Below are 25,870 nucleotides of genomic sequence, written 5' to 3'. Positions count from 1 at the left end.
TATGATCGCTCAGCACAAGAAATACGTGACACACATACAGTTGTTGACAAAATACACTGTACATTATATACCTCAGCTAACCAAACTATGGAAATGTATAATATAGTTCATAGAGCAATACGGTCTCACTGCACAGCAGGCCAGCAGTTAGCCGAGTCATTGCGCAATCCATGTTGAGGCACAACGCAGTGACGTGCCTCAACTGGCTGCTGATCAACACACCTCTCCTCAGTATTTGAACGGCAAATGTGAAAATTCAGCAATTTTGAATAAAAATAATCTAAAACTGGTGAAGTTAAATGGAAAATAACTTTATAGTATAATCACTGGATACATATAACAATTTAATAAAATTTTTTTCTTTTTACATTTTTTTTCTTTCCATGATGGCAGGTGAGGCCCCGCCTCATCTGCCTCTAGTGACTGCACGTCACTGATATATATATATATATATATATATATATATATATATATATATATATATATATATATATATATATATATATATATATATATATATATATATATATATATATATATATATATGTATGGTGATCCATGTTTGGAGTATAAACATTTGGGCTTTTGGCACCAGCCGCTAGACTAGATCTGACCACTAAGTCCATGAGCATGAACTGATGAAGCCTACTCGAATGAGAGGCAAAAAATGTCTTCCAAGACAAACCAAGCAGTCCAGTTGCGATCGATTGAATACCATTAGATTACAATGACCAAGATGAATGAGAGCATTCGAAGACAATAATCTTAGTCATTTCAAAATTAAACTAATTGGTCGTTCATTATTAAGTTAAATGTATTATTTCCTGTATATATTTATAATTGCTCTTTAAGCAAGCCAAAACTTATTCAAATGATTTTTTTTGTCAAAAACTTGATTACTAAAATATTCTAGAGCTCCAATAACAATGTAGTACAAATGGGCAAAAAAATACTTTGTTTTACTTACGCTTTATTAGTTTACATATTTCTTGGGAAATGCATACATAGAGTATTATATATTTTCTTAAGATGTCTTAATTTTAAATAAATACATACATTTGAAATTAAATACTATTAATTACCAAACTTTTAAGTTAAAGTCAAGTTCAAGTTCAAGTCTCAACGGTCATCACACACACACTGGATGTGGTGAAATGTGTCCTCTGCATTTGACCCATCCCCAAGTTCACCTCCTGGGAGGTAAGGGGAGCAGTGAGTAGAAGCATGCGCGGCGCTCGGGAATCATTTGGTGTTTTAACCCCTAATTCCAACCTGGGTCTCATTTTTATAGTCTTTGGTATGACTCGGCCGTGGTTTGACCTCACGACCTTCCAGTCTCAGGGCGGACACTCTAACCACAAGGCCACTGAGCTGTTTTTTGCTACATATCTGAATTTAGTTAAAACAACCAAATTATTTATGTATTATTACATTGTATTTTTTTAAATGTTTTCCTATAGTGTATTTACAGTATATATTGTGATTTACTATTTTTTGTCATTTTCTACCCTGTATCCCCGTCTTTCTCTATCCAGAGCTCAGGTTCATGTAGTTACCAAGAGCAGCAAAGGATCTTGGGCCTCTTTGAACTTTCTCAGGACTTCAAGCACCAGCATTACCTCGCTGGCCTGCTACTGACCGAGCTCAGCGCCGCTCTCGACATGGAGTCCGAAGGGTATGGAAGAACACTTTGTTTTTATTTGTGTCGTAAATTCACATAAAGTTTACTGTTTCATTTGTGTAATCAGGGGAAAGGTCCAGAGGAAGGCCATCAACGCCATCTTCAGCCTGCTGTGTTCTCATGATCTTGACCACCGCTGCATCAAGCCTGAGGTTAGAGCAAAGGTAGCCACCCTCTACCTCCCGCTGGTGGGGATCATCATTGACTCCACCAACTACCTGGATTTCACCGGTATGTATTGTTATTGTAATGTCTTTAGGTGTAAGACACGGCTGTATATGTGAATGATCGCTGTACAGTGGAACACACATTTTTTGATTTATTTTAAATCTAAAAAACACATCAAAATGTATTTTCTTCATCCATCCATCCATCCATCCATTTTCTTCCGCTTATCCGAGGTCGGGTCACGGGGGCAGGAGCCTAAGCAGAGAAGCCCAGACTTCCCTCTCCCCAGCCACTTCGTCCATCTGCTCCCGGGGGATCCCGAGGCGTTCCCAGGCCAGCCGGGAGACATAGTCTTCCCAACGTGTCCTGGGTCTTCCCCTTGGCCTCCTGCCGGTCGGACGTGCCCCAAACACCTCCCTAGGGAAGCGTTTGGGTGGCATCCTGACCAAATGCCCGAACCACCTCATCTGGCTCCTCTCGATGTGGAGGAGCAGCGGCTTTACTTTGAGCGTCCCCTGGATGGCAGAGCTTCTCACCCTATCTCTAAGGGAGAGCCCTGCCACCCGGCGGAGGAAACTCATTTCGGCCGCTTGTACCCGTGATCTTGTCCTTTCGGTCATAACCCAAAGCTCATGACCATAGGTGAGGTTGGGAACGTAGATCGACCGGTAAATTGAGAACTTTGCCTTCCGGCTCAGCTCCTTCTTCACCACAACGGATCGATACAGCGTATGCATTACTGGAGACACCGCACCGATCCACCTGTCGATCTCACGATCCACTCTTCCCTCACTCGTGAACAAGACTCCGAGGTACTTCAACTCCTCCACTTGGGGCAGGGTCTCCTTCCCAACCCAGAGATGGCACTCCACCCTTTTCCGGGCGAGAACCATGGACTCGGACTTGGAGGTGCTGATTCTCATCCCAGTCACTTCACACTCGGCTGCGAACTGATCCAGTGAGAGTTGAAGATCCTGGCCAGATGAAGCCATCAGGACCACATTTTTTGCAAAAAGCAGAGACCTAATCCTGCAACCAGCAAACCGGATCTCCTCAACGCCCTGACTGCGCCTAGAAATTCTGTCCATAAAAGTTATGAACAGAATCGGTGACAAGGGGCAGCCTTGGCGGAGTCCAACCCTCACTGGAAACTTGTCTGACTTACTGCCGGCGATGCGGACCAAGCTCTGACACTGATCGTACAGGGGGCGGACCGCCACAATTAGTCCGATACCCCATACTCTCTGAGCACTCCCCACAGGACTTCCCGAGGGACACGGTTGAATGCCTTCTCCAAGTCCACAAAGCACATGTTGGGCAAACTCCCATGCACCCTCAAGGACCCTGCCGAGAGTATAGAGCTGGTCCACAGTTCCACGACCAGGACGAAAACCACACTGTTCCTCCTGAATCCGAGGTTCGACTATCCGGCACAGCCTCCTCTCCAGTACACCTGAATAGACCTTACCGGGAAGGCTGAGGAGTGTGATCCCACGATAGTTGGAACACACCCTCTGGTTCCCCTTCTTAAAGAGAGGAACCACCACCCCGGTCTGGCAATCCAGAGGTACTGCCCCCGATGTCCATGCGATGCTGCAGAGTCTTGTCAACCAAGATAGCCCCACAGCATCCAGAGCCTTAAGGAACTCCGGGCGGATCTCATCTACCCCGGGGCCTTGCCACTGAGGAGCTTTTTAACTACCTCAGCAACCTCAGCCCCAGAAATAGGAGAGCCCACCACAGATTCCCCAGGCACTGCTTCCTCATAGGAAGACGTGTTGGTGGGATTGAGGAGGTCTTCGAATTATTCCCTCCACCGATCCACAACATCCGCAAGCGAAGTCAGACGAACACCATCCTCATCATACACGGTGTTGACAGTGCACTGCTTCCCTTTCCTGAGACGGCGGATGGTGGTCCAGAATGGCTTCGAAGACGTCCGGAAGTCGTTTTCCATGGCTTCCCCGAACTCCTCCCATGTCCGAGTTTTTGCCTCCGCGACCGCTGAAGCCGTACACCGCTTGCTTGGCCTGTCAGTACCTGTCTGCTGCCTCTGGAGTCCTATGAGCCAAAAGAACCCGATAGGACTCTTTCTTCAGCTTGACGGCATCCCTCATCGCTGGTGTCCACCAACGGGTTCTAGCATTACTGCCACGACAGGCACCAACTACCTTGCGGCCACAGCTCCAATCAGCCGCCTCGACAATAGAGGTGCAGAACATGGTCCACTCGGACTCACTGTCCAGCACCTCCCTCGTGACATGTTCAAAGTTCTTCTGGAGGCGGGAATTGAAACTCTCTCTGATAGGAGACTCTGCTAGACGTTCCCAGCAGACCCTCACAATGCGTTTGGGCCTGCCAGGTCTGTCTGGCATCCTCCCCCACTATCGCAGCCAACTCACCACCAGGTGGTGATCGGTAGAAAGCTCCGCTCCTCTCTTCACCCGCGTGTCCAAAACATGAGGCCGCAAATCCAATGACACAACTACAAAGTTGATCTTGGAACTCCGGCCTAGGGTGTCCTGTTGCCAAGTGCACATATGGACACCCTTATGTTTGAACATGGTGTTTGTTATGGACAATCTGTCACGAGCACAAAAGTCCAATAACAAAACACCGCTCGGGTTCAGATCCGGGCGGCCGTTCTTCCCAATCACGCCTCTACAGGTTTCACTGTCGTTGCCAACATGAGCGTTGAAGTCCCCCAGTAGGACAAGGGAATCACTCGGGGGAGCACTTTCCAGTACTCCCTCGAGTGAATCCAAAAAGGGTGGGTACTCTGAACTGCTGTTTGGTGCATAAGCACAAACAACAGTCAGGACCCGTCCCCCCACCCGAAGGCGGAGGGAAGCTACCCTATCGTCCACTGGGTGGAACTCCAACGTGGAGGCTTTGAGCCGGGGGGGGGCAACAAGAATTGCTACCCCAGCCTGTCGCCTCTCACTGCGTGCAACGCCAGTGTGGAAGAGAGTCCAGCCCCTCTCGAGAAAACTGCTTCCAGAGCCCTTGCTGTGCGTCGAAGTGAGCCGGAACTTCTCCACCTCGCGCACTAGCTCAGGCTCCTTCCCCCGCAGCGAGGTGACATTCCACGTCCCAAGAGCTAGCTTATGTAGCCGAGGATCGGACTGCCAAGTGCCCTGCCTTCGGCTGCCGCCAAGCTCACAACGCACCCGACCTCTATGACCCCTCCCGTGAGTGGTGAGCCCATTGGAGAGGGGAACCCACGTTGCCTCTTCGGGCTGTGCCCGGCCGGGCCCCATGGGGACAGGCCCGGCCACCAAGGGCTCGCCATCGTGCCCCAACTCCGGGCCTGGCTCCAGAGGGGGGGGGCCCCGGTGACCCGCGTCCGGGCAAGGGAAATCGGAGTCTCGGTTTTTGTATTTCCATAGAAGTCTTTGAGACTTTTTTTTAATGTTTTCTTAAATACATGTCATTTGTTTGCTGAAAACTTCGTATCAGTTTTACCTAAAGTCCCATTGGGGTGTATTTTAAAGTAGAATTAGCCAGCAAGCACAACCAGTCAGAGTCTCCACACTCACCTCGTGTGTACGTTGACCTGATCACTGACCGTATAACAAGCCAAACTGCCTTTCAGGTAACAATTAGCAGTTAGGGTAAAGGAGCATGTGCATTCAAAATACATTACGTGAATTATCTGCATATATACATGGTAGATACAATACTTTTTTTGTGATTAATCACATGAGTTAATTCGTTAATTTTGACAGACCTGTTGTTCGGTTCATGAGGGAGACAAAATAATTGAAACTGCTGTTCACAACCACAACAATAAAAGAACATGTTAAAGCAATATCTTTTGAACAGTGTCATTAAAAACGGAGTTTTACAATCTGTAACAAAAAATATAGATTAGACCTCAGGTGTATCTAATGTCTAAGGTAACATTAATTAACTGTTGTATGCTCTCAACTTTTAACTCATTCGAGACCCCCTCGGTGTCTCTGCAGTGTCAGACGCACGCGGTGCCAAGAACAAAAGTGGCGGACCCGAGGACGACCTTGACAGCGTACCACCCATCAATCAATCTGTTGCCATGGCGATCGCCGGCAACCCATTCAACACTCTGGGGAGGAATGTTCTTGTTTCCATGGCATCCACGGTAAAGAAGTGAAATATTAGGATGATGGCTGTTTTTAGAAGTTTGTGTATGTATGTGTGTATTCAGGTGAGGTTCACTGAGGTAGATTGATTAGCTGTCAGAGCACACACACACACACACACTTACACACATACACACACATCTGTGGAGAATGTTTTATGGGCAGCCATTGCTGTCATAAGTGAAGAGGGCCGTCAAATTTAACAAACACATCCATCATGTGTAGTCGCGACAGCAGCCACCTAAATCTAAACATCTACAGTACATTTTTCTCTTTTCCTCCAAGAGATGAACTCAAGTGACCCGAGTATGTTTTTGCATGAAATACCGCAGTGGAAAAACTGACTTTCACACAACTGAGCCCTGGGCTTGATATCCATCATAGTTCCAAACATGGCAGCTCCAGCAGTTTCGCCCCCGGCTCCTGATCGATGTTTTTGTCGCTTTTCTCATCGATGTTTTCAGAGGAACATTTGATAGTAAGCTGCAAAATGTTTGCGTCTCAAATAGCTCAGCTCGGTGGGTCCCGGCGTGAGAAACGCAGAGTTCGAGGTGGGACACCCAAAGCACTGTGGCGATAATAGCCACATTTATCAGAGCTGCCACGCAACTGAAGCAGCAGTAGCCCTTCTTCACTCCTAATTCATCATCAGCAGTATGAAGGTGAATTAGTCTGCAGTAGATTTTCACGTTGATGAAGATAGAGGAAAAGAAGGAGCCGACGTTTGCGCACGCTACCCAGGATGCTTATAATGTCTGAATGCTTGATACGATTTATTTTGCAATTCTCCCTTTGTGATTTAGTACAAATAATACATTATTCATTTATTCCACCAGAAATTATTTTTTAATGCTATAGAACTATACAATAATTATTTATTTATAGTATAGTCTGCTTTTAAAAAATACAATATAATAGTATATAAAACATGTAATGATTATGTATATATGTAAAATTATTAAATGATTTATTATTAAAATTATACAATAATTTTCTGAGATAAATACAATTTATATACAAACCCCGTTTCCATATGAGTTGGGAAATTGTGTTAGATGTAAATATAAACGGAATACAGTGATTTGCAAATAATTTTCAACCCATATTCAGTTGAATATGCTACAAAGACAACATATTTGATGTTCAAACTGATAAACATTTTTTTTTTTCAAATAATCATTAACTTTAAGAATTTGATGCCAGCAACACGTGAAAAAGAAGTTGGGAAAGGTGGCAATAAATACTGATAAAGTTGAGGAATGCTCATCAAACACTTATTTGGAACATCCCACAGGTGAACAGGCAAATTGGGAACAGGTGGGTGCCATGATTGGGTATAAAAGTAGATTCCATGAAATGCTCAGTCATTCACAAACAAGGATGGGGCGAGGGTCACCACTTTGTCAACAAATGCGTGAGCATATTGTTGAACAGTTTAAGAAAAACCTTTCTCAACCAGCTATTGCAAGGAATTTAGGGATTTCACCATCTACGGTCCGTAATATCATCAAAGGGTTCAGAGAATCTGGAAAAATCACTGCATGTAAGCAGCTAAGCCCGTGAACTCCGATCCCTCAGGCTGTACTGCATCAACAAGCGACATCAGTGTGTAAAGGATATCACGACATGGGCTCAGGAACACTTCAGAAACCCACTGTCAGTAACTACAGTTGGTCGCTACATCTGTAAGTGCAAGTCAAAACTCTCCTATGCAAGGCGAAAACCGTTTATCAACAACACCCAGAAACGCCGTCGGCTTCGCTGGGCCTGAGCTCATTTAAGATGGACTGATGCAAAGTGGAAAAGTGTTCTGTGGTCTGACGAGTCCACATTTCAAATTGTTTTTGGAAACTGTGGACGTCGTGTCCTCTGGACCAAAGAGGAAAAGAACCATCCGGATTGTTATAGGCGCAAAGTGTAAAAGCCAGCATCTGTGATGGTATGGGGGTGTATTAGTGCCCAAGACATGGGTAACTTACACATCTGTGAAGGCGCCATTAATGCTGAAAGGTACATTCTGGTTTTGGAGAAACATATGTTGCCATCCAAGCAACGTTACCATGGACGCCCCTGCTTATTTCAGCAAGACAATGCCAAGCCACGTGTTAGATCAACGTGGCTTCATAGTAAAAGATTGCGGGTACTAGACTGGCCTGCCTGTAGTCCAGACCTGTCTCCCATTGAAAATGTGTGGCGCATTATGAAGCCTAAAATACCACAACGGAGACCCCCGGACTGTTGAACAACTTAAGCTGTACATCAAGCAAGAATGGGAAAGAATTCCACCTGAAAAGCTTCAAAAATTGGTCTCCTCAGTTCCCAAACGTTTACTGAGTGTTGTTAAAAGGAAAGGCCATGTAACACAGTGGTGAACATGCCCTTTCCCAAGTACTTTGGCACGTGTTGCAGCCATGAAATTTTAAGTTAATTATTATTTGCAAAAAAAAAAAAAGTTTATGAGTTTGAACATCAAATATCTTGTCTTTGTAGTGCATTCAATTGAATATGGGTTGAAAAGGATTTGCAAATCATTGTATTCCGTTTATATTTACATCTAACACAATTTCCCAACTCATATGGAAACGGGGTTTGTACTTCCTTATTTGAATTTGACCATTTTCTGAATGTTTTTGCCAACTGTAATTCTCCAATAGCCCCACTAGGTAGCGCAACTTCACTAGTTGTGCTTTCATCCACTTGGAACGTGGAAGAGACCGTGTGTGGGATACATGTAAATATTTCGGGTATAATTTAGCTTTGATGTGTGTGTCCTTTTCAGCAAGGGAAGTCGGTAGCCACCCTGGCGGCAGACACCAGCCGCCACCTGCTGGTGTGCTTCCTGTGGGTGATGAAGAACGCCGACAGGAGTCTGATTCAACGCTGGACTGTGGACATGCCTCCCTCCCAGCTCAACAAGCTTATGGAGCTCCTCACTATTTGCCTGTCCTGCTTTGAGTATATGGTCAGTTATCAGCATCGTTAATAATGTTAATGGAGACGCTATATTTTTGGTGTGATTCTGACCTTTGTATATGTTTTTATAGGGACACCAAAGCAGCGACAAAGTGAGCACACAGGCCTTACAGAAATCTCAGCAGGCTAAACTTCAGTTGGAACAAGCCCTGCTGGGAGGGATGGGAGCCCGCGGGGAAATGATGAAGCGAGTCGGAGGTAACGTGATGAACTTCTCCACCAGGAGCCACATGTTTATCACAAAAAAAAATGTTTCGCATTATTTTCAACATGTCAGACACTCATAATTGGACACTTTGTTGCCATAGAGATTCATTGTTCATTGAATACTGTTTGTAACATCACCTCAAAGGCCAATAAGTGTTTTGTTTTTTTAGTATTGCAATAATTTTTTTAATCACAGATTTAATGGAGGTATTTTTTCAAACCTTTTTTTATAACCAGAATGTTTTGCTACTACAGTGGAACTTTAATTGGTTCTTGAACAGGGTTTATGAATTAAAAAGTTCACATAGTGAAGCAAATTTCTCCATAAAACATGAATAATGGGTTGCAGCCTTGACAAAAATCCACATTTTAGTAAAAATGTATACACTTCTAAAGCAATATAAAGCGTTATACAGTACTGTTTAGCAATTAAACATAACAAGGGGGTGATGGATCAACTTTCTATTTAAATTCAAAATGACAACAACTTGCTGAATTGACATTTGCACATGCGCATACTAGCCCTGTGGTGCCGTCACAGTTTGAAATCGCAAAACATCTTAACTTTAACAGCTGGGTCGCTACAATGATTAAGAATAAAAAATATATAAAATCTACTCAACCTTGTTGGTTAAGCATTTTTTCTTGCAGCGAAAGTCAGAGTTTTTGATTGATTGATTGAGACTTTTATTAGTAGGTTGCACAGTGAAGTACATATTCCGTACAATTGACCACTAAATGGTAACACCCGAATAAGTTTTTCAACTTGTTTTAAGTCGGAGTCCACTTAAATTGATTCATGATACAGATATATACTATCATATATACTATCATCATAATACAGTCATCACACAAGATAATCACAATTAATTATTTACATTATTTACAATCAGGGGTGTGGAGGGGGAGGGGGGGGGGGGGGAAGACTGTTGACAGCGCTGTAGATATTTCCTGAATATTTCAAACCGCACATCACTTGGCCACTGCTTTCTTTGGACTCTTATTGAGATAGCAAAAAGCAGGCTAAACAGCATCATTCTGCTCTGCTGACTGAATGAACACGGTAGCTCGATCAGCCCACAATTGCTGTGCAGCCAGGCACAAAATGGCTGCGCTGCGAGACATAAAAGGGTGAAACATTCCTGCAAGCATATATATTTTCTATTCGGTGTGTGGTTCATAAATTGGAAAGTTTGTACGTTGAGGGGTTCATAAATAGAGGTTCCACTGTATGGTACATATACATATGTAGTATCATAAGCAACTGATTGATACCCCGTAGGATACATTGTGGTCATCTACAATCATGTATTTCTGGGTCATTTAAAAATATGTTGCTGTTGTAGTTTAAAGAGATAGAATTTTAGGTTACTGCCAATTGGAAGCCGGCGATAATTGGAGAAGGGCTATTAGATTTAACATATTTTAAAACTCATTATATAACAGTTAAATTTAAAAGATGTATTAATGATTTAAAGTGCATGAGAAAGTGGGAGGAAGAGTATAACTCATTTTGACCACATAGTCATTATTATATTAATGCATGGAATTGGTTTGTAGATTTCCTTCTCAAATCACAACCGGTACTGTAAAGTTTTTTGTTTGTTTTCTCGAACATGTCCTGCCCAGCCACTCAGACAAATCATATTGTTAATATAGATGCCCATATCTGCTGTACAGATTTGCTTTAAAAAGAGAAGTGTGGGATATTTCTCTTGTTGCCTTATTTGTATTTGACTTTATTAATTGATATATTTAGTGTTTGGTGCAGCCGGACTGGAGAAGGACGGGATAGAATGAAGAAAAAAAAAGAAGACAAAGGGAGAAATTGCAGGGATGAGAGGGGGATACGACAGAGAGAGACAACAACAACAAAAGCAAATACAAGATATACAAATATGTCACCAAAATAATAACAAAGAACCAGTTAATGAAGTATATAGTAATAACACAGAAATGACAATGAACATTATTGCACTACAAATAGAACAATAAACATAGAAAAACACTATTGATAATGAATAATAATAATGACCCCTATTATCAACATTACAATCGCTTCAAATGCAACAGTACATAAATGTAATGAATACTTGAATTACAAAATAAAGTAGATGAAGAGGTTTGGAAGAAAGAGGAGCACACTATATTAACCTTATACATTGTTATGGTTTAAAAAAAAAAATAGGTTAAGCTTTAGCAGTGTGCAGTGCTTCCACACAGTTTCCCTTCGGGGGAAACAAGGTTAATATATGTTTGATAAAACGTGATTATATGCATGAGTGTGCTTATGTATGTACATATACATATGTACCACCACCCCCCCTACACCCCCCTACACCCCCCCCCCCCCCTCAGCAACTACGGGCGCCACAAACAAACCGCTGTAGAGCCTCTGTAGGCCAGCACCACCGCACCAAATAAAAACACCCGAAAAACCGCAACCGACAACCACACGCTGACAAAACCATTGAGACCAACCAGCGCCAGCCAACATGCAAACAGGTGACATCACCGTCACCCCTTACTAAGAAACGCCATCTCCCAAACCAAAAAACAGCACAAACACACCACCGCCCAACCAAGTGCCAGCACCCACACCAAACACAAAGGCTGCGCTTTCCCCGCACAAATCCATTGATACAAACTCTAGAGTGCCAACCTGAAACAGACGGACAAGGAGCCCGCCCAACAGGAAGTAAACCCGCTCAACGCCACACAAACCGGAAGCGAAACAACCGACCACACAAGCCTTATCAAAAAAAACCGACACTCTAAAATGTTCACCAAACAAAATGGAAGAAGACAAACATATCCAAAAACACAGACAAAAACATAACGGCCCCTATTAAGCCAGAACAGCACCCTATGTACCCTCCGCCGTGAAAGCACACAGCGCGGCCACCCAAACCTGTCACCCCAAGAAAATAAAATTCAAAAATGTAAAAAAACCAGGCTAAAAGACCCCAGCGCAACCCCACCTCCATCCAGCCATTCCACCCATCGTGTATTCCTGAGGGTCCCCCATTGCCTCCCCAACAGAGACAGAATCCACCCCACTGCCCCCGGCCGTGAAACCCCGCCCACAGATCGAGCACGCCTCACCCTCACACCATCAGCGAGGCTCCGGCACGGGTTTGGCAGGCCGCCAAACCACAGACCACAGAGCCTTTGCCGGTCGAGAAGGCGATGAGGGGAGGGGCGTGCCTCACCCCCCACCCTATCCCACCCGTGCATGTGATGTGGGAGTGTATAAGGCCCCCAGAGTGTCTACTGTGTAGTTAAATTAGAAGATCAGTCATCACAGTTGACCTCTAGTCCCTATTGATGTATGTAAGCGGGTGGAGGCGATTGATGTGATTTAAAATAGGGGAACATCAGGGGGCATGGTGGGTACCTCCAATGCCGAGCCTTCCCAAACCCTATGTGTCTAACAAGCAGTTAAAATTGAGGCATGGACACGCAGGGGACAAGTCAGGAGGACTGGAGCCCCATTGAGCAATCCTCAGCCCCTCATCATGCCTCCCCGCAGGTCGATCCCGCAAAGTAAAATAAGTAAGAGGAGCGTGGTGCCCACACACATCCCCCAAAACCCCCTCAGCCAATGCAGGAGGCAACCGAGACATATGGCTACGAGGCCATCCCCCACAACCCAGGACCTCGCAGGTGCCCTGAGGCAAGCAGATTCCCGCATCCAAACAAAAACTACAACCAAAAGCAACAAAACAGGCCCTCACCCTTGCAGGGGATCCCCAAATGCACACCCAAAACAAAAACAAACAAACGGCCAAACAAAGTCACCGCGACCAAAACAATCATGGCCATCACCATCACCACGGCATCGCTAAGTGCACCCAAGAAGTACCAATACCATCCCCCAACCAAGCTGCGCTTCTTCTAACAACCCAAATAAATAGCCACATAATATACTTTCCTGGGAGAGCGACACCGTCCGGGCCCCACATAAGAGCCACATCATTCCCACCCGCACGTCCAGACATGTCTATCCTCCCCCACTTCAATCCATAAATGCTCCAACTTCTCCAGTACCATAAAGTTTAATAGCTGGGTGGGTCAAAATTAAAGCCCCAGTCAAATCTTAAAAATAGTTGAATTATTTCTTGACTGAATATAAGATGGCGTCTCGATCCAACCCGCCTGTTAGTGAAGTAGTTGGGGAGACTGAAGGTAATTCAATAGAGGCGTTAATTGGAGCATTTATTCATGTCTTTTGGTGTTTTTAAGGGATAGACCGGACCATGGGTCAAAGAGAGAACCTGCGCTGGAGGAAAGATCTCACCCAGTGGAGACAGACCAACGACAGACATGATAAGTAAGTCCTTACTCCTCCAAATTCATTCCTTCATTCCTCTCTGAATATACCCTGTCTTCCATCAGGACGAAGGCAGAGTTGGACCAGGAGGCTCTGATCAGTGGAAACTTGGCCACAGAGGCAAACCTCATAGTTCTGGACCTGTTGGAGACCATTGTGCAGGTTAGAGCCCCCATGTAAAACCTATAGAAGCAGCTCTCAATGCAGGCAGGATGAAAACTCTTAAAATGGTTGAGTGTTTATTATTCCAATCAAAAGTGACTTCTCATCTGTTTGAATGCGAATGATCCTTCTATTTCTGCAAAGCATGTTGAATTGGCTGCGTGCAAAGCCTTCTATATAAATAAACCGCCCACACATGTGGGACTTGGCAATCTCATCTTGAAATGAGTCCTCGTACACAGTGTGAACACTTTATTGGTGAATGCACGTTGGAACAGAAACAAAGAGCAGCAGCAAAAAAAAAAAAAAAATATGCATCAGCAATCTTTTATGGTTTGCTCCCAGACAAAAGAAGGATAAACAAAACTGGTCTTGGGAGACTGGTTTCTCTGTCCTGACTCAACCTTTGGACCTGCAGCACCCACGGTACCAAATGGAGCTATATTGATGGATCTTAGATCTGATGTCAAATTTGTTTGTGCGGTATTACAGCTTTTAATGATTGCTAATAACGCAAACTTCATATTTAAAAAAACATTTAACACCCAGGCCTAAACAGTAGCACTGATGGTCAAAATGAAAAATGTATTCAAAAACCTCTAACTGTGCCCAAACATTTAAACTATGCCACAACAGCAAATTTTGTCTAAACAGTGTATGTATGCCACCATCACACAATGGACTGCAAAACACAAAATACAGCACTCTGTAATTGAGTGCACCATTGCTTAAATTCATTGTAGCCTCCTAATGGAGCATTCATGCAGCAATGCTGTTTGCTGTCTCTTTACATAGGCACTGGAAAGTGTGCCATCTTGCAAAAAATGTAATCCAGAATCAGTTCAAATAAATTGTTTCTGTTTGGTTAACGCAGATAAAACAATGACCTTTGGCTGGCTTGAATGAAATCTCTCTTTAACTGTTTTGCAATTAGGTGGGGAAAATGTGTCAATCTGATGACAAAGGGTTAACGCATTTGTAAGAAAGTGTGTCTTCTACTTTACTGAGACAGTGACGATGAAAACTTAGCGTTTCCAAGTTTCTTCAAGCAGGCCAAAGTGATCAGAAAAAAACTGTCCTAGGGTATAGTACCATTACAGTATGAAGACTCTCTTGGAATGGCTGGTTATGTTCATTTTTTACAAAGCCTATTTTTCCGAATCAACACAAAATTTGGACATGCCCATAGTGACAGGACGCACAAGGAAGTTTAATGAACCTACAGGTAATCAAAATCGGTTTGTGTGTAATGAAGTTGACAGCCTAAAAAGATCCACATGTTATTTTCGCAATTAGCTACATGAAACGAATCACAAAACATTTTTTTAATGAAAATACGACTTCAAATGTCCATCAAATTTAATCGGGTTTTTTATATGTATGCACTATGCAGGAACATAAGATTTAATGACAAACCAAGTTTTACCTATTTCCCTGCACACTCACTGCTCTACAGCATAAGGCCTTAATATAACTGAATATCTTATCATAATTTATGTTTCAGTATGGCTTTGTTTATTTTGCGTCCAATCTGGTAAATTTTTAATATGTAAACTATGTGTTAGTAGTGTCAAAAGATATAGTTTTAAAATTAGATGAATCACACTTTTCAATTTGCATTAATTGTGATTAATTACAGTAAATTACTTGCTGACATAATTTAAATAAACTTAAAAAAATGACCTCAATGTTATTGCCAATTTATTGTCAAAATGTCATAAGCACACATTTTTTTTTTATTTGCCAAAACCTGGGAACACTTTTATTTTAAGTCTAATTTGGGTTTACTTTGAAGCAAAATTTGCCATTGAGCAATTCAGTTGGAGTCTCCTTACTCATCTTTGCACTGACATATCCATTGACCTGATCACTGACCGTATAACAACCCGCGCCGCCTTTCAGGTAACCATCCGCGGTTAATGTAAACTACAAGTTAAGGTACACTAGGCTACCTACTCAGTGGCCTAGTTGTTAGAGTGTCCGCCCTGAGATTGGTAGGTTGTGAGTTCAAACCCCGGCCGAGTCATACCAAAAACTATAAAAATGGGACCCATTACCTCCCTGCTTGGCACTCAGCATCAAGGGTTGGAATTGGGGGTTAAATCACCAAAAATGATTCCCGGGCGTGGCCCCCGCTGCTGCTCACTGCTCCCCTCACCTCCCAGGGGGTGATCAAGGGTGATGGGTCAAATGCAGAGAATAATTTCGCCACACCTTGTGTGTGTGTGACAATCATTGGTACTGTAACTTTTTAACTTTAAAGGAGCGCGTGCGCTCAAAATAAGTTGCGTGATTATTCTGCAACTGTACAATATTATTGCGATCCTTTTTTGTGATTAATCAAATTAGTTAACTCTGTGATTAATCAAATTAGTTTACTCATTATTTTTGACATATCTTTAAAAAAATGTTTACCTGCATTTTATAATGTACCTAACTGACGAAACCCCAACATTGTTTAGATTTGAACTGAGTTTTTTATCAGTATGCACGATCATTAGATGGCATGACAAACCAAGTTTTATTTGAACTGGATTTAAAGTAACCATTTGGCATACCTTCAAACATTAAAAAAAATACTTTTAAAGGCCACACTCCCAATGATGTGCAGAATTCAGGCTTTAGGAGGTTTTACTAGTGACATCACTACATTTGGTCGTCACATTACTTTTTTCCTTGATAAAAAAAATAGACCTTGGTGCTATATAAGTGTACCAGTCACACATTTGGACACACCTTACCATTGATAAAATTAGAAAGTGTCTCTAATCTTTTGATTGATACAGTAATGTATATCCATCATCATTACATGACAATTGTTGTTTGTTTTGTCAAATTTGTTAATTCCCAGTACACCCCACTGTTGTTGCCATTTCACTCACATGGGTGATCTCATTTTCCGTGTGTCTTTGCTGCAGGCGGTGCCGCTGGCTGATTGTAAGGACAGCGTGGTTGGCGGGGTGTTGAAGGTCTTACTCCATTCGCTCACATGCAACCAGAGCTCCACGTTCCTCTCACACACCTTCAGCACACTGAGGTCGCTTGTTGTCAAGGTGAGCCATATTGTGTGTGGGACTATACAGTGGATCCTCGATTTACGAACCTAATTGAAGCAAATGTCTCCATAAGGAAGAATGTAAACATTAATAAGGGGTTTCCAGCATATTTTGGTAAAGGTTCATACACTTTGAACACAATATAAAGCACTATACGGTACTGTAAATCAAACAAACATAACAAGGGGATGACACACACTTGCACACAGACACACACACACATTGTCAATAGCCCTGTGGTGCACTCACAGTTTGAACTCCCAACTCTTCTGAAAGGGATCATATTATGATTTAAAAAATGTCCTTGTGATCTACAGAACATGTCATGGTGGAACTTTGATCAAAATTTTGTGTAGATTGTTTTACGGAACATCTTCAAGCCGCTTTCTGATCGTCTCTTCAGGATGCACCGTTTGTAGGCGGTCTTATTTCTGTCATCTATGTTGTAGTTTTTTGCACTTTCATATGGAGTCTATTCACAGATATAAGTTCCAACTAGAGATGTCCGATAATATCGGACAGCCGATATTGGCCGATAAATGCTTTAAAATGTAATATCGGAAATTATCGGTTTCAAAAAGTGAAATTTATGACTTTTTAAAACGCCTCAGTGCGGAGTGGTACATGGACGTAGGGAGAAGTACAGAGCAGTTGCGTCTCCCAGTCATACTTGCCAACACTCCCTATTTTCCCGGGAGACTTCCAAATTTCAGTGCCCCTCCCGAAAATCTCCCGGGGCAAAATTCTCCCGAATTTCTCCCGATTTCCACCCAGACAACGATATTGGGGGCGTGCCTTAAAGGTACTGCATTTGCGTGCCGGCCCAATCACATAATATCTACGGCTTTTCACACACACAAGTGAATGCCATGCATACTTGGTCAACAGCCAATGGTGGCCGTATAAACAACTTTAACACTGTTACAAATATGCGCCACACTGTGAACCCACACCGAATAAGAATGACAAACACATTTCGGGAGAACATCCACACCGTAACACAACATAAACACAACAGAACAAATACCCAGAACCCCAGAACTAACTCTTCCGGGACGCTACAATATACACCCCCGCTACACACACACACCTCAACCCCGCCCCTCCAACCCCGCCCACCTCAACCTCCTCATGCTCTCTCAGGGAGAGCATGTCCCAAAATTCCAAGCTGCTGTTTTGAGGCATGTTAAAAATAATAATGCACTTTGTGACTTCAATAATAAATATGGCAGTGCCATGTTGGCATTTTTTTCCATAACTTGAGTTGATTTATTTTGGAAAACCTTGTTACATTGTTTAATGCATCCAGCGGGGCATCACAACAAAATTAGGCATAATAATGTGTTAATTCCACGACTGTATATATCGGTATCGGTTGATATCGGAATCTGTAATTAAGAGTTGGACAATATCGGAATATCGGATATCGGCAAAAAAGCCATTATCGGACATCTCTAGTTCCAACTATACGTTAACTTGTATCAGAAACGGCAACAACGGAGCATGCATGTGCATGTACGAGCCAGTCTGCCCCACAACAAGAAGATAGCCAAAAATAAGGAGCTTATGGACGACAACGTGGACTACAATGGCAGACTCACTTAAAGCACTTTGGGTAAATCTTTACCATATATGGAGATATCCGGTGACGTCAGAATTGGGAAAAACGTCACGAATAGGGCGAATTCCAAATGGCTTGTTCGTAGGAAGTATGAAGGAAGTCAAGCTTGCCTTGTAAATATTACCACCATGTCTCCATGGTTTGATTTCAAATTTTCGGGACTTATGCAGATCCCAAATACACAAAAACTGGTACAGCACTCAATTAAAAGGGACCTTTTATTTTGCCTAATAGGTCCCCTTTAAGTTTAACAGCCACGTTGCTACAATGGTAAGGAATGACAAATGAAATACACTTTATCTTTATGGTTAATTTTCTTTGCGTAAAGCGGAAGAAAGGGGGGTGAGAGGCAGTGTGGATACTTCCTGAATGTTTCTAACCACACATCATTTGTCCATTGCTTTCTTGGACTCATAATGTGCTATCAACACTAAAAAAAATTGTAAAAAGGCTAAGAAAACACTTAAGGGCACACAAAGTTCCAAATTGTTAGTTGCACAGTAGCTAACAACAACACTGCTCTGTTAACTGAATGAGCACAGAGAGTGATCCGCCCGCCAACATAGGGACGTGTGCTGCCTGGCACAAAATGGTTACACACAATGGGTGGATGAAACGCTTGTACACTGAGACAAGGTTTGTACAACAAAACATATTTTAGTCAGTGGTTCGTAACTCTAAAAGTTTCTATAATAGGGGATTTGTTGATCAAAGTTCCACTGTATATTTTTATTAGAAATAAGGGGGTACTTGCATGGTTTTGTGATTTTGCTCAGATTTGTTATGATGTATTACAAACGTAAAAGGGCTGTTTGCAACCACTGCGCCGACGCTTGGAGGGTGCTAACTTTCTAATGTATTTTAAGCATAATATCTAGCTTTTGTACGTAATGACGTAAAGGATGTCTGTATGTTAGCTTTGGTCTTGTTAGCTACTGTTAACCATTTAGCTAGCTAATGTTAGGTGTCATTGAATTAGTTGCTTTTTATTGGACTGATTTTTTGTATGTGCACACGCTACCTGCAGTGAATGACAAGCCTGAAAGTCAGACAAATTTCTCAGGCCAACAAGCAATTGAATATAATTTGTAATGGTGCATTTCATTTATACTGGAAAGTTGGAATTTCCAAATTTCTAGCTGTCTGTTTCAACTGGAACGCGCCCTGAGGTCGGATTTCCTATTGAGAAAGTCGGAGAGTCCTCCCCACCCCAAAGTTGGCTTTTAAAGTTTTGAGTGTAAACAATAATAGAAGCTTCTTTAATATTCGTTATTATATATGTATATTTATATATACATGTACATGTGTATATATGGGCTGTCAAAGTTAACGCGATATTAACACCTTAACTCTAAATTTCAATAACAGCAGTCATTTTTAACGGCGTCCCTTTTGAACCTGCGGCCATGCTGTAGCGGAGGAAACTTGGTTGCAAATCAGTTGATACTGATGAGCCACAAGCGAGCAGAAATGGCCAAAGAAAAGGGCACATTATGGAAATCTCAGGTTTAAAGCTATAGCAAATTGTTCTTCTGACAAGAAAGAAGACGACGACATAACTGCAGCAAATGTGTGCTGCGCGTGTCGTTCAGAGGTGGGTGGTGCTTCTTTTCTGTGTTTGGATTACAGTTAAACCGCATTGATAACATCAACTGTAGACTGTTATTATATTGTATTGTAAATACTTTGTTTTGTGAATATTTATTTTCGACATGTTAAAAGAAAATTAAAACCAAAACAAAACAACATCAACAATGGTCAATAAAAGAAAAAATTATAAAATAATAACAACATTGTGATTTTTCAAACATGTTTACAGTTACATATTTACAGTTTTTACAATCTAACAAAAAGGAGTATGAAGAAGCAGAGCTTGTGTAATACCACCCCTTTCCTGTTTAGAAATAATTCCTAACACAATTGTGACTGCTTTAGTAAGTAAGATGACATAAAAGCTCAACAGAAATTAAAGACGGTTAGTAGGAATTCAAAGGGGAACTTTTTTTTTGGTCGGTCTGACATCAAAACATGTCAAAACACTTTCTCAAACCAATCACACACGATTCTGGCTTCAAAATTAAAGCGCTACGCTATACATTCAGTTTAACTACATTAACAAAGTAAAAGTGTCTTACATTAAGATCATGCTTTGTCGAATACATTTTGTAATGTTATTCGTTGATTTGCACTTAAAGGAATGCTAGTACATCACTTAAAGAATATGGGGGGTCAGAGGGATTTTTGCTGGCTGGCTGAAATATTGTGTTAAATTATTTTATAACATGTTCTGGTCGAGTCCTCAATTACAGAATGATTAGCAAGCTGAATATTACATTTTATTAATAGAGAAGGTTAAAACATTGCCTTGCAACAATATGAAGAGCATTAACTTGTACAACATGTAATGTACATAGTATCAGAAGCACTTATTTAGGTAGAAATATCACAGATTATATTACCAAACATCTTTGACAATCAAAGCAAGATCGTAACAATTCACATTTTGTGTTAGTAATGCGTGAAACTGGTATCTAAACATGATGTAGCTCCTCCTCTGAATGCAAGTGCTCCTAAAGCTGGAATACAAATTCTGTATTTCTGCAAAATACAAAATCTGCCAAGACACCAACACAGAGCAGGGAATCTTTTTTTACTGCCATGTTTGTCCTTTTTATGTTGAGCTGTTTAAAAGAGCATAATGTTTAAAACACATTTAATTAAAGCAAATTAATTGTGTATTCATGGTGTTAAAACTTAAAATGTATCTGTCTAGCGTACATTATTAATGATGAAAAATTATATCTACAATTACTCGCGCGATTAAATATTTTATTCGTTTGACAGCCCTAATATATATATGTGTGTGTATATATATATATACAGTATATACACTACCGTTCAAAAGTTTGGGGTCACCCAAAAAATTTTGTGGAATCGCCTTCATTTCTAAGGAGAAGAATAGACTGTCGAGTTTCAGATGAAAGTTCTCTTTTTCTGGCCATTTTGAGCGTTTAATTGACCCCACAAATGTGATGCTCCAGAAACTCAATCTGCTCAAAGGAAGGTCAGTTTTGTAGCTTCTGTAACGAGCTAAACTGTTTTCAGATGTGTGAACATGATTGCACAAGGGTTTTCTAATCATCAATTAGCCTTCTGAGCCAATGAGCAAACACATTGTACCATTAGAACACTGGAGTGATAGTTGCTGGAAATGGGCCTCTATACACCTATGTAGATATTGCAGCAAAAACCAGACATTTGCAGCTAGAATAGTCATTTACCACATTAGCAATGCATAGAGTGTATTTTTTTAAAGTTAAGACTAGTTTAAAGTTATCTTCATTGAAAAGTACAGTGCTTTTCCTTCAAAAATAAGGACATTTCAATGTGACCCCAAACTTTTGAACGGTAGTGTATATATATATCTATATATATATATATATATATATATATATATATATATATATATATATATATATATATATATATATATATATATATATATATATATATATATATATATACACAGTGTATATATATATATATATATATATATATATATATATATAGATATATATATACACAGTGTATATATATATATATATACATACAAACACACACACACACACACACACACACACACACACACACACACACACACACACACACAGTATACGTGTGTGTGTGCGTGTGTGAGTGTGTAATTAGATTTAGATAAAGCAAGTGTAAAAATAGCTTTCATGGATGTGTCCATCTTGATTTTCAGCTTTGTAACTGGAACGCTCATAATTTGGCCTTGACGCCATTACGAGCTCCAACTTCCAACTTTCTGGGTAAATTGAACGCACCGTAATTGTGAAAAATATAGACACTTCAAAATATATATATATATATATATATATATATATATATATATACACATATATATATATATTCTGTTAAACCACTAATGGTAACATAAGCTATTTTCTGGTTTAAAAAATGTAACTTAGAGCAAGTTGCAAACAGCCCTTTTAGCTGCCATTTTCATCCTCTATTAGGCAGTTTTGCTCCGCACCAGCATCTGTTAACCTTAAGCTAGTTTACAACTTATTCTTGTGTCTTTTCTGCAGTTTGGCGAGCTTCTCTTCGAAGAGGAGGCCGAGCAATGCGCAGACCTGTGCCAGAAGGTGCTTCACTACTGCAGCAGCCCTGTGGATGAGAACAGAAGTCAGGCGTGCGCCACCCTCTACCTCATCATGAGATACAGCTACAGCAATGCCAGCGTAAGCGCACTCTGACACAACTCACTAAAAAGTTATCCGGACTGGCGCGACATAAGAGGAGCCAGACAAAAAAGCAAATGTCAGGCGACCTTTCAGTTAGATAAATCCTTATCGAAGACCTCTGAGCTTGTCAAAGAAATTGAATTTAAGTGCACATGAGAGCATGGAATGGCTCAAGATACTTGGTCTCATACACATCTTATCCCACATTTCCTCTCTGCCGCTTTTATGTGGTTGCCATATATCTATTTTGGGCTCTCTGCAGAAAGTTCCTCCTGAAGGATGTGCTGGTGAATAGAGAGCAGAGAGATATGTCACTGTCTGCCTGCCTTACATTCTTAGCCCTCTTTAAATGAAGTCAGACATTCCTCAATGTCTGGCCACAACATTGCTTGCAAAATGTAATCCGATGCAAAAAAAAATCAAGTTTTACAAAGATAACAATGCTCAACTTTCAAAGAACAATCGGTTAATTTTTGTTAACTTTGCAACTCTTACACAGGGTTTGGCAGTGCTTCACATATTGCATTTCACTGACTTTGCTGATTCAGCATTTTTTTTACATTTTTGTAATATAATGAAGGGGATGGGGTGTGCGTGGCTGAGAGTTGGGGCAATTAACCATACATTTTTGTAATATATTTTCAGAGTTATAGGAGAATCTTCCTAAATGTTCTTAATTCCTGTTCACATACATTGTGGTATTGATCAGAATGATGCTGACCAGAGAAGTTGCGCCATAACGTGGACGCGTCATGTCTTTCTTCCCTTTTTTTACTTCGCAAACAAGTTGAGCGGGATTCAACAGCGCCTCTGCTGGTTGCAGCCAACTTCTGCGCTCTATTTTGTCTTGAAGGGGTCATATCATGATTTTTTTTCTATTTTTAAAACACTTTATTTTGACATGTAATGATGGTTCTTTGGTCCACATTTTGCATAGATTTTGCTATAAAGATTAGCTTTAGATATTGCTTCAAGTACATTTTTGGCTGCCTTTGTTTTAAGAGGCAGAATTGTTAGATGCAAATGAAGCAATCTTACCACACCCCGTCAAGCTAATTAGTCTGTATGGAATATGGACACCGGTGATTGCCACCACCCAATTTTTACTTAAATTTCACCACAACACAACATCCCAGATGACATAGTGAGACCAGCGGCTCACTGCGGTTTGTTTTTGACTCAAGGAGAGGAGGATGCCGGGGACAGAACGTAAGAAAGCTTGACTGCAAATGTGGTACTATACACTAGCTAAAGTTAAACTTCTACCAAGTCGTTATCTTTCCAATGCTAAATCCCTGACGTACTGTATGCCTGTGTATATTGACCATAACATGCTTTCATATTCTATATCATGTGTATACTTTGACTGCAGTGCTGCTTCGAAACCTGGTAAACAATAGAGGCCAAAGCCAGCAATACAGTTAGGTACATAATCGTTCGTCAGGATCGCGAACATGTTAACGGATCATGTTACAAACTGGTCCATCACCAAACACAGTCGGCACTGACCCAATTTAAAGTAATGTTTAGGAAAATAATTCTTTATTTTGCCGGAGGACTCTGTGGCTATTGTCTTACATTAGAGGGCTAAGCTATCTACACAACAACTTGTGTATACCGTATTTCCTTGAATAGCCGCAGGGGCGTTAATTAATTTAAAACCTCCTGTCACTCCTGCGGTTACCGGAAACCGGCGGGATGGCCGTGCATGCGGTAATTATTTTAAAACCTCTTCTCACTCCGGCGTTTACCAAAAGGAATTCATTAAATTTAGGCGTGCGCTTTGAGTGTGATGTAAGCATACCATCATGAAAAGCACATTTAATTAAAAAAAACGTTATTATGGTCTTACCTGTACTTATAAATGGAGTCCATTTGCAGCTCCTTCTGACCAAAAGCATCGATAACTTGTTTATAGAAGTCTTCATTATTTTCTTTTTTCCTTTTTAAAAGTCTCTGTCTCGATGGAGATATTCCTTTAATTATTACCTCCTGCTTACATTGAAAGTCCAGTTTAGAAAACTGTTTTATGTTAGATACCGGTATGTAATCCTCCTTGTTAAAAGGGTTAAAAAAAAATCTCTTGCTGCGTGTGTTCACTTCTTCTGCAGTACCGGAAGTCGCAAGAAGGATCACTAGCGCGGCAGCGCCCTCTACCACCAGGAGGCGGGAGTCATTTAATGACTTATACAGTATTTCACACACGCAGCTACGGTATATTAATAAAACATAGCTGCTTACTGTTCTCTTTAGCATACTGTACCGGTATTCAATAGCTTGGACCTTAAATCCTACTGAATAGCTCTTTATCTTTTTTCCTTTGTGCGATTGTAAACTACTGAAAGCAGCTTCCTCCATTTTGAAAATGAGGACAGATGCGTCACTCGTGACGTAACGAATTTGACCCGGTGGAAGTTCTCGCCATATGCTAAATATTTTGCGAAACGAGTTTGACCCGGTGAAAATTATAGACATGCGATAATAAAATTAATATTTTGCGAAACGAATTTGATCCGGCTTCAATAATAAACCGGCGATAAGGCCAAGCATGCGTTAATTATTTTGAGAAACGAGTTTGACCCGGCAGTAATTCTAGACGTGCGAATACTATATTCCCTGCGCCAATTCAAGGAAATACGGTATATGTTTATATATACATATATATGTGTATCTGTGTATATAGGGACGGCGTGGCAAAGTTGGTAGAGTGGCCGTGCCAGCAATCGGACGGTTGCTGGTTACTGGGGTTCAATCCCCACCTTCTAGCATCCTAGTCACGTCCGTTGTGTCCTTGGGCAAGACACTTCACCCTTGCTCCTGATGGCTGCTGGTTAGCGCCTTGCATGGCAGCTCCCGCCATCAGTGTGTGAATGTGTGTGTGTGAATGGGTGAATGTGGAAATACTGTCAAAGCGCTTTGAGTACCTTGAAGGTAGAAAAGCGCTATACAAGTATAACCCATTTATCATTTATTTATTTATTTATATATATATGTATATATATATATATATATATATATATATATATATATATATATATATATATATATATATATATATATATATATATATATATATATATATATATATATATATATATATTTCTAACCTACTGTTATTACTTACCGTTTCATTGTCTCCTCCGTTGCCATAGATAGTAGTCACCGCACTCACCATTTAAGTTTTTTTCCGAAGAATCTATTTTTTTGTGAAGGTCTGTGGTTGAAGCAGAACTAATTTTGCACACACTCTGAGCAACTACCTCACAGTTGAACGCCCATT

At 41.2% G+C, this 25,870-nt stretch overlaps 1 protein-coding gene across 3 annotated transcripts in view; it reads left to right on the top strand.

Annotated features, from left to right (window-relative positions):
- dock8 (dedicator of cytokinesis 8) overlaps positions 1-25,870 on the top strand; it is a 173,447-nt gene that overhangs the window by 90,857 nt on the left and 56,720 nt on the right. For all 3 annotated transcript variants that reach the window (XM_062025731.1, XM_062025730.1, XM_062025732.1), the window contains 9 exons: positions 1,536-1,675; positions 1,749-1,912; positions 5,818-5,969; positions 8,750-8,932; positions 9,015-9,141; positions 13,396-13,483; positions 13,549-13,645; positions 16,564-16,698; positions 22,435-22,587. In XM_062025731.1, coding sequence (XP_061881715.1) covers positions 1,536-1,675; positions 1,749-1,912; positions 5,818-5,969; positions 8,750-8,932; positions 9,015-9,141; positions 13,396-13,483; positions 13,549-13,645; positions 16,564-16,698; positions 22,435-22,587 — 1,239 coding nt within the window. The remainder of the gene's footprint in view (positions 1-1,535; positions 1,676-1,748; positions 1,913-5,817; positions 5,970-8,749; positions 8,933-9,014; positions 9,142-13,395; positions 13,484-13,548; positions 13,646-16,563; positions 16,699-22,434; positions 22,588-25,870) is intronic.

Source organism: Entelurus aequoreus, linkage group LG17 (assembly GCF_033978785.1).
Source record: "Entelurus aequoreus isolate RoL-2023_Sb linkage group LG17, RoL_Eaeq_v1.1, whole genome shotgun sequence".
Classification (NCBI taxonomy): Eukaryota; Metazoa; Chordata; class Actinopteri; order Syngnathiformes; family Syngnathidae; genus Entelurus; species Entelurus aequoreus.
Note: the sequence above shows the minus strand (reverse complement) of the source record. Positions and strands in the feature narration are given on the sequence as shown.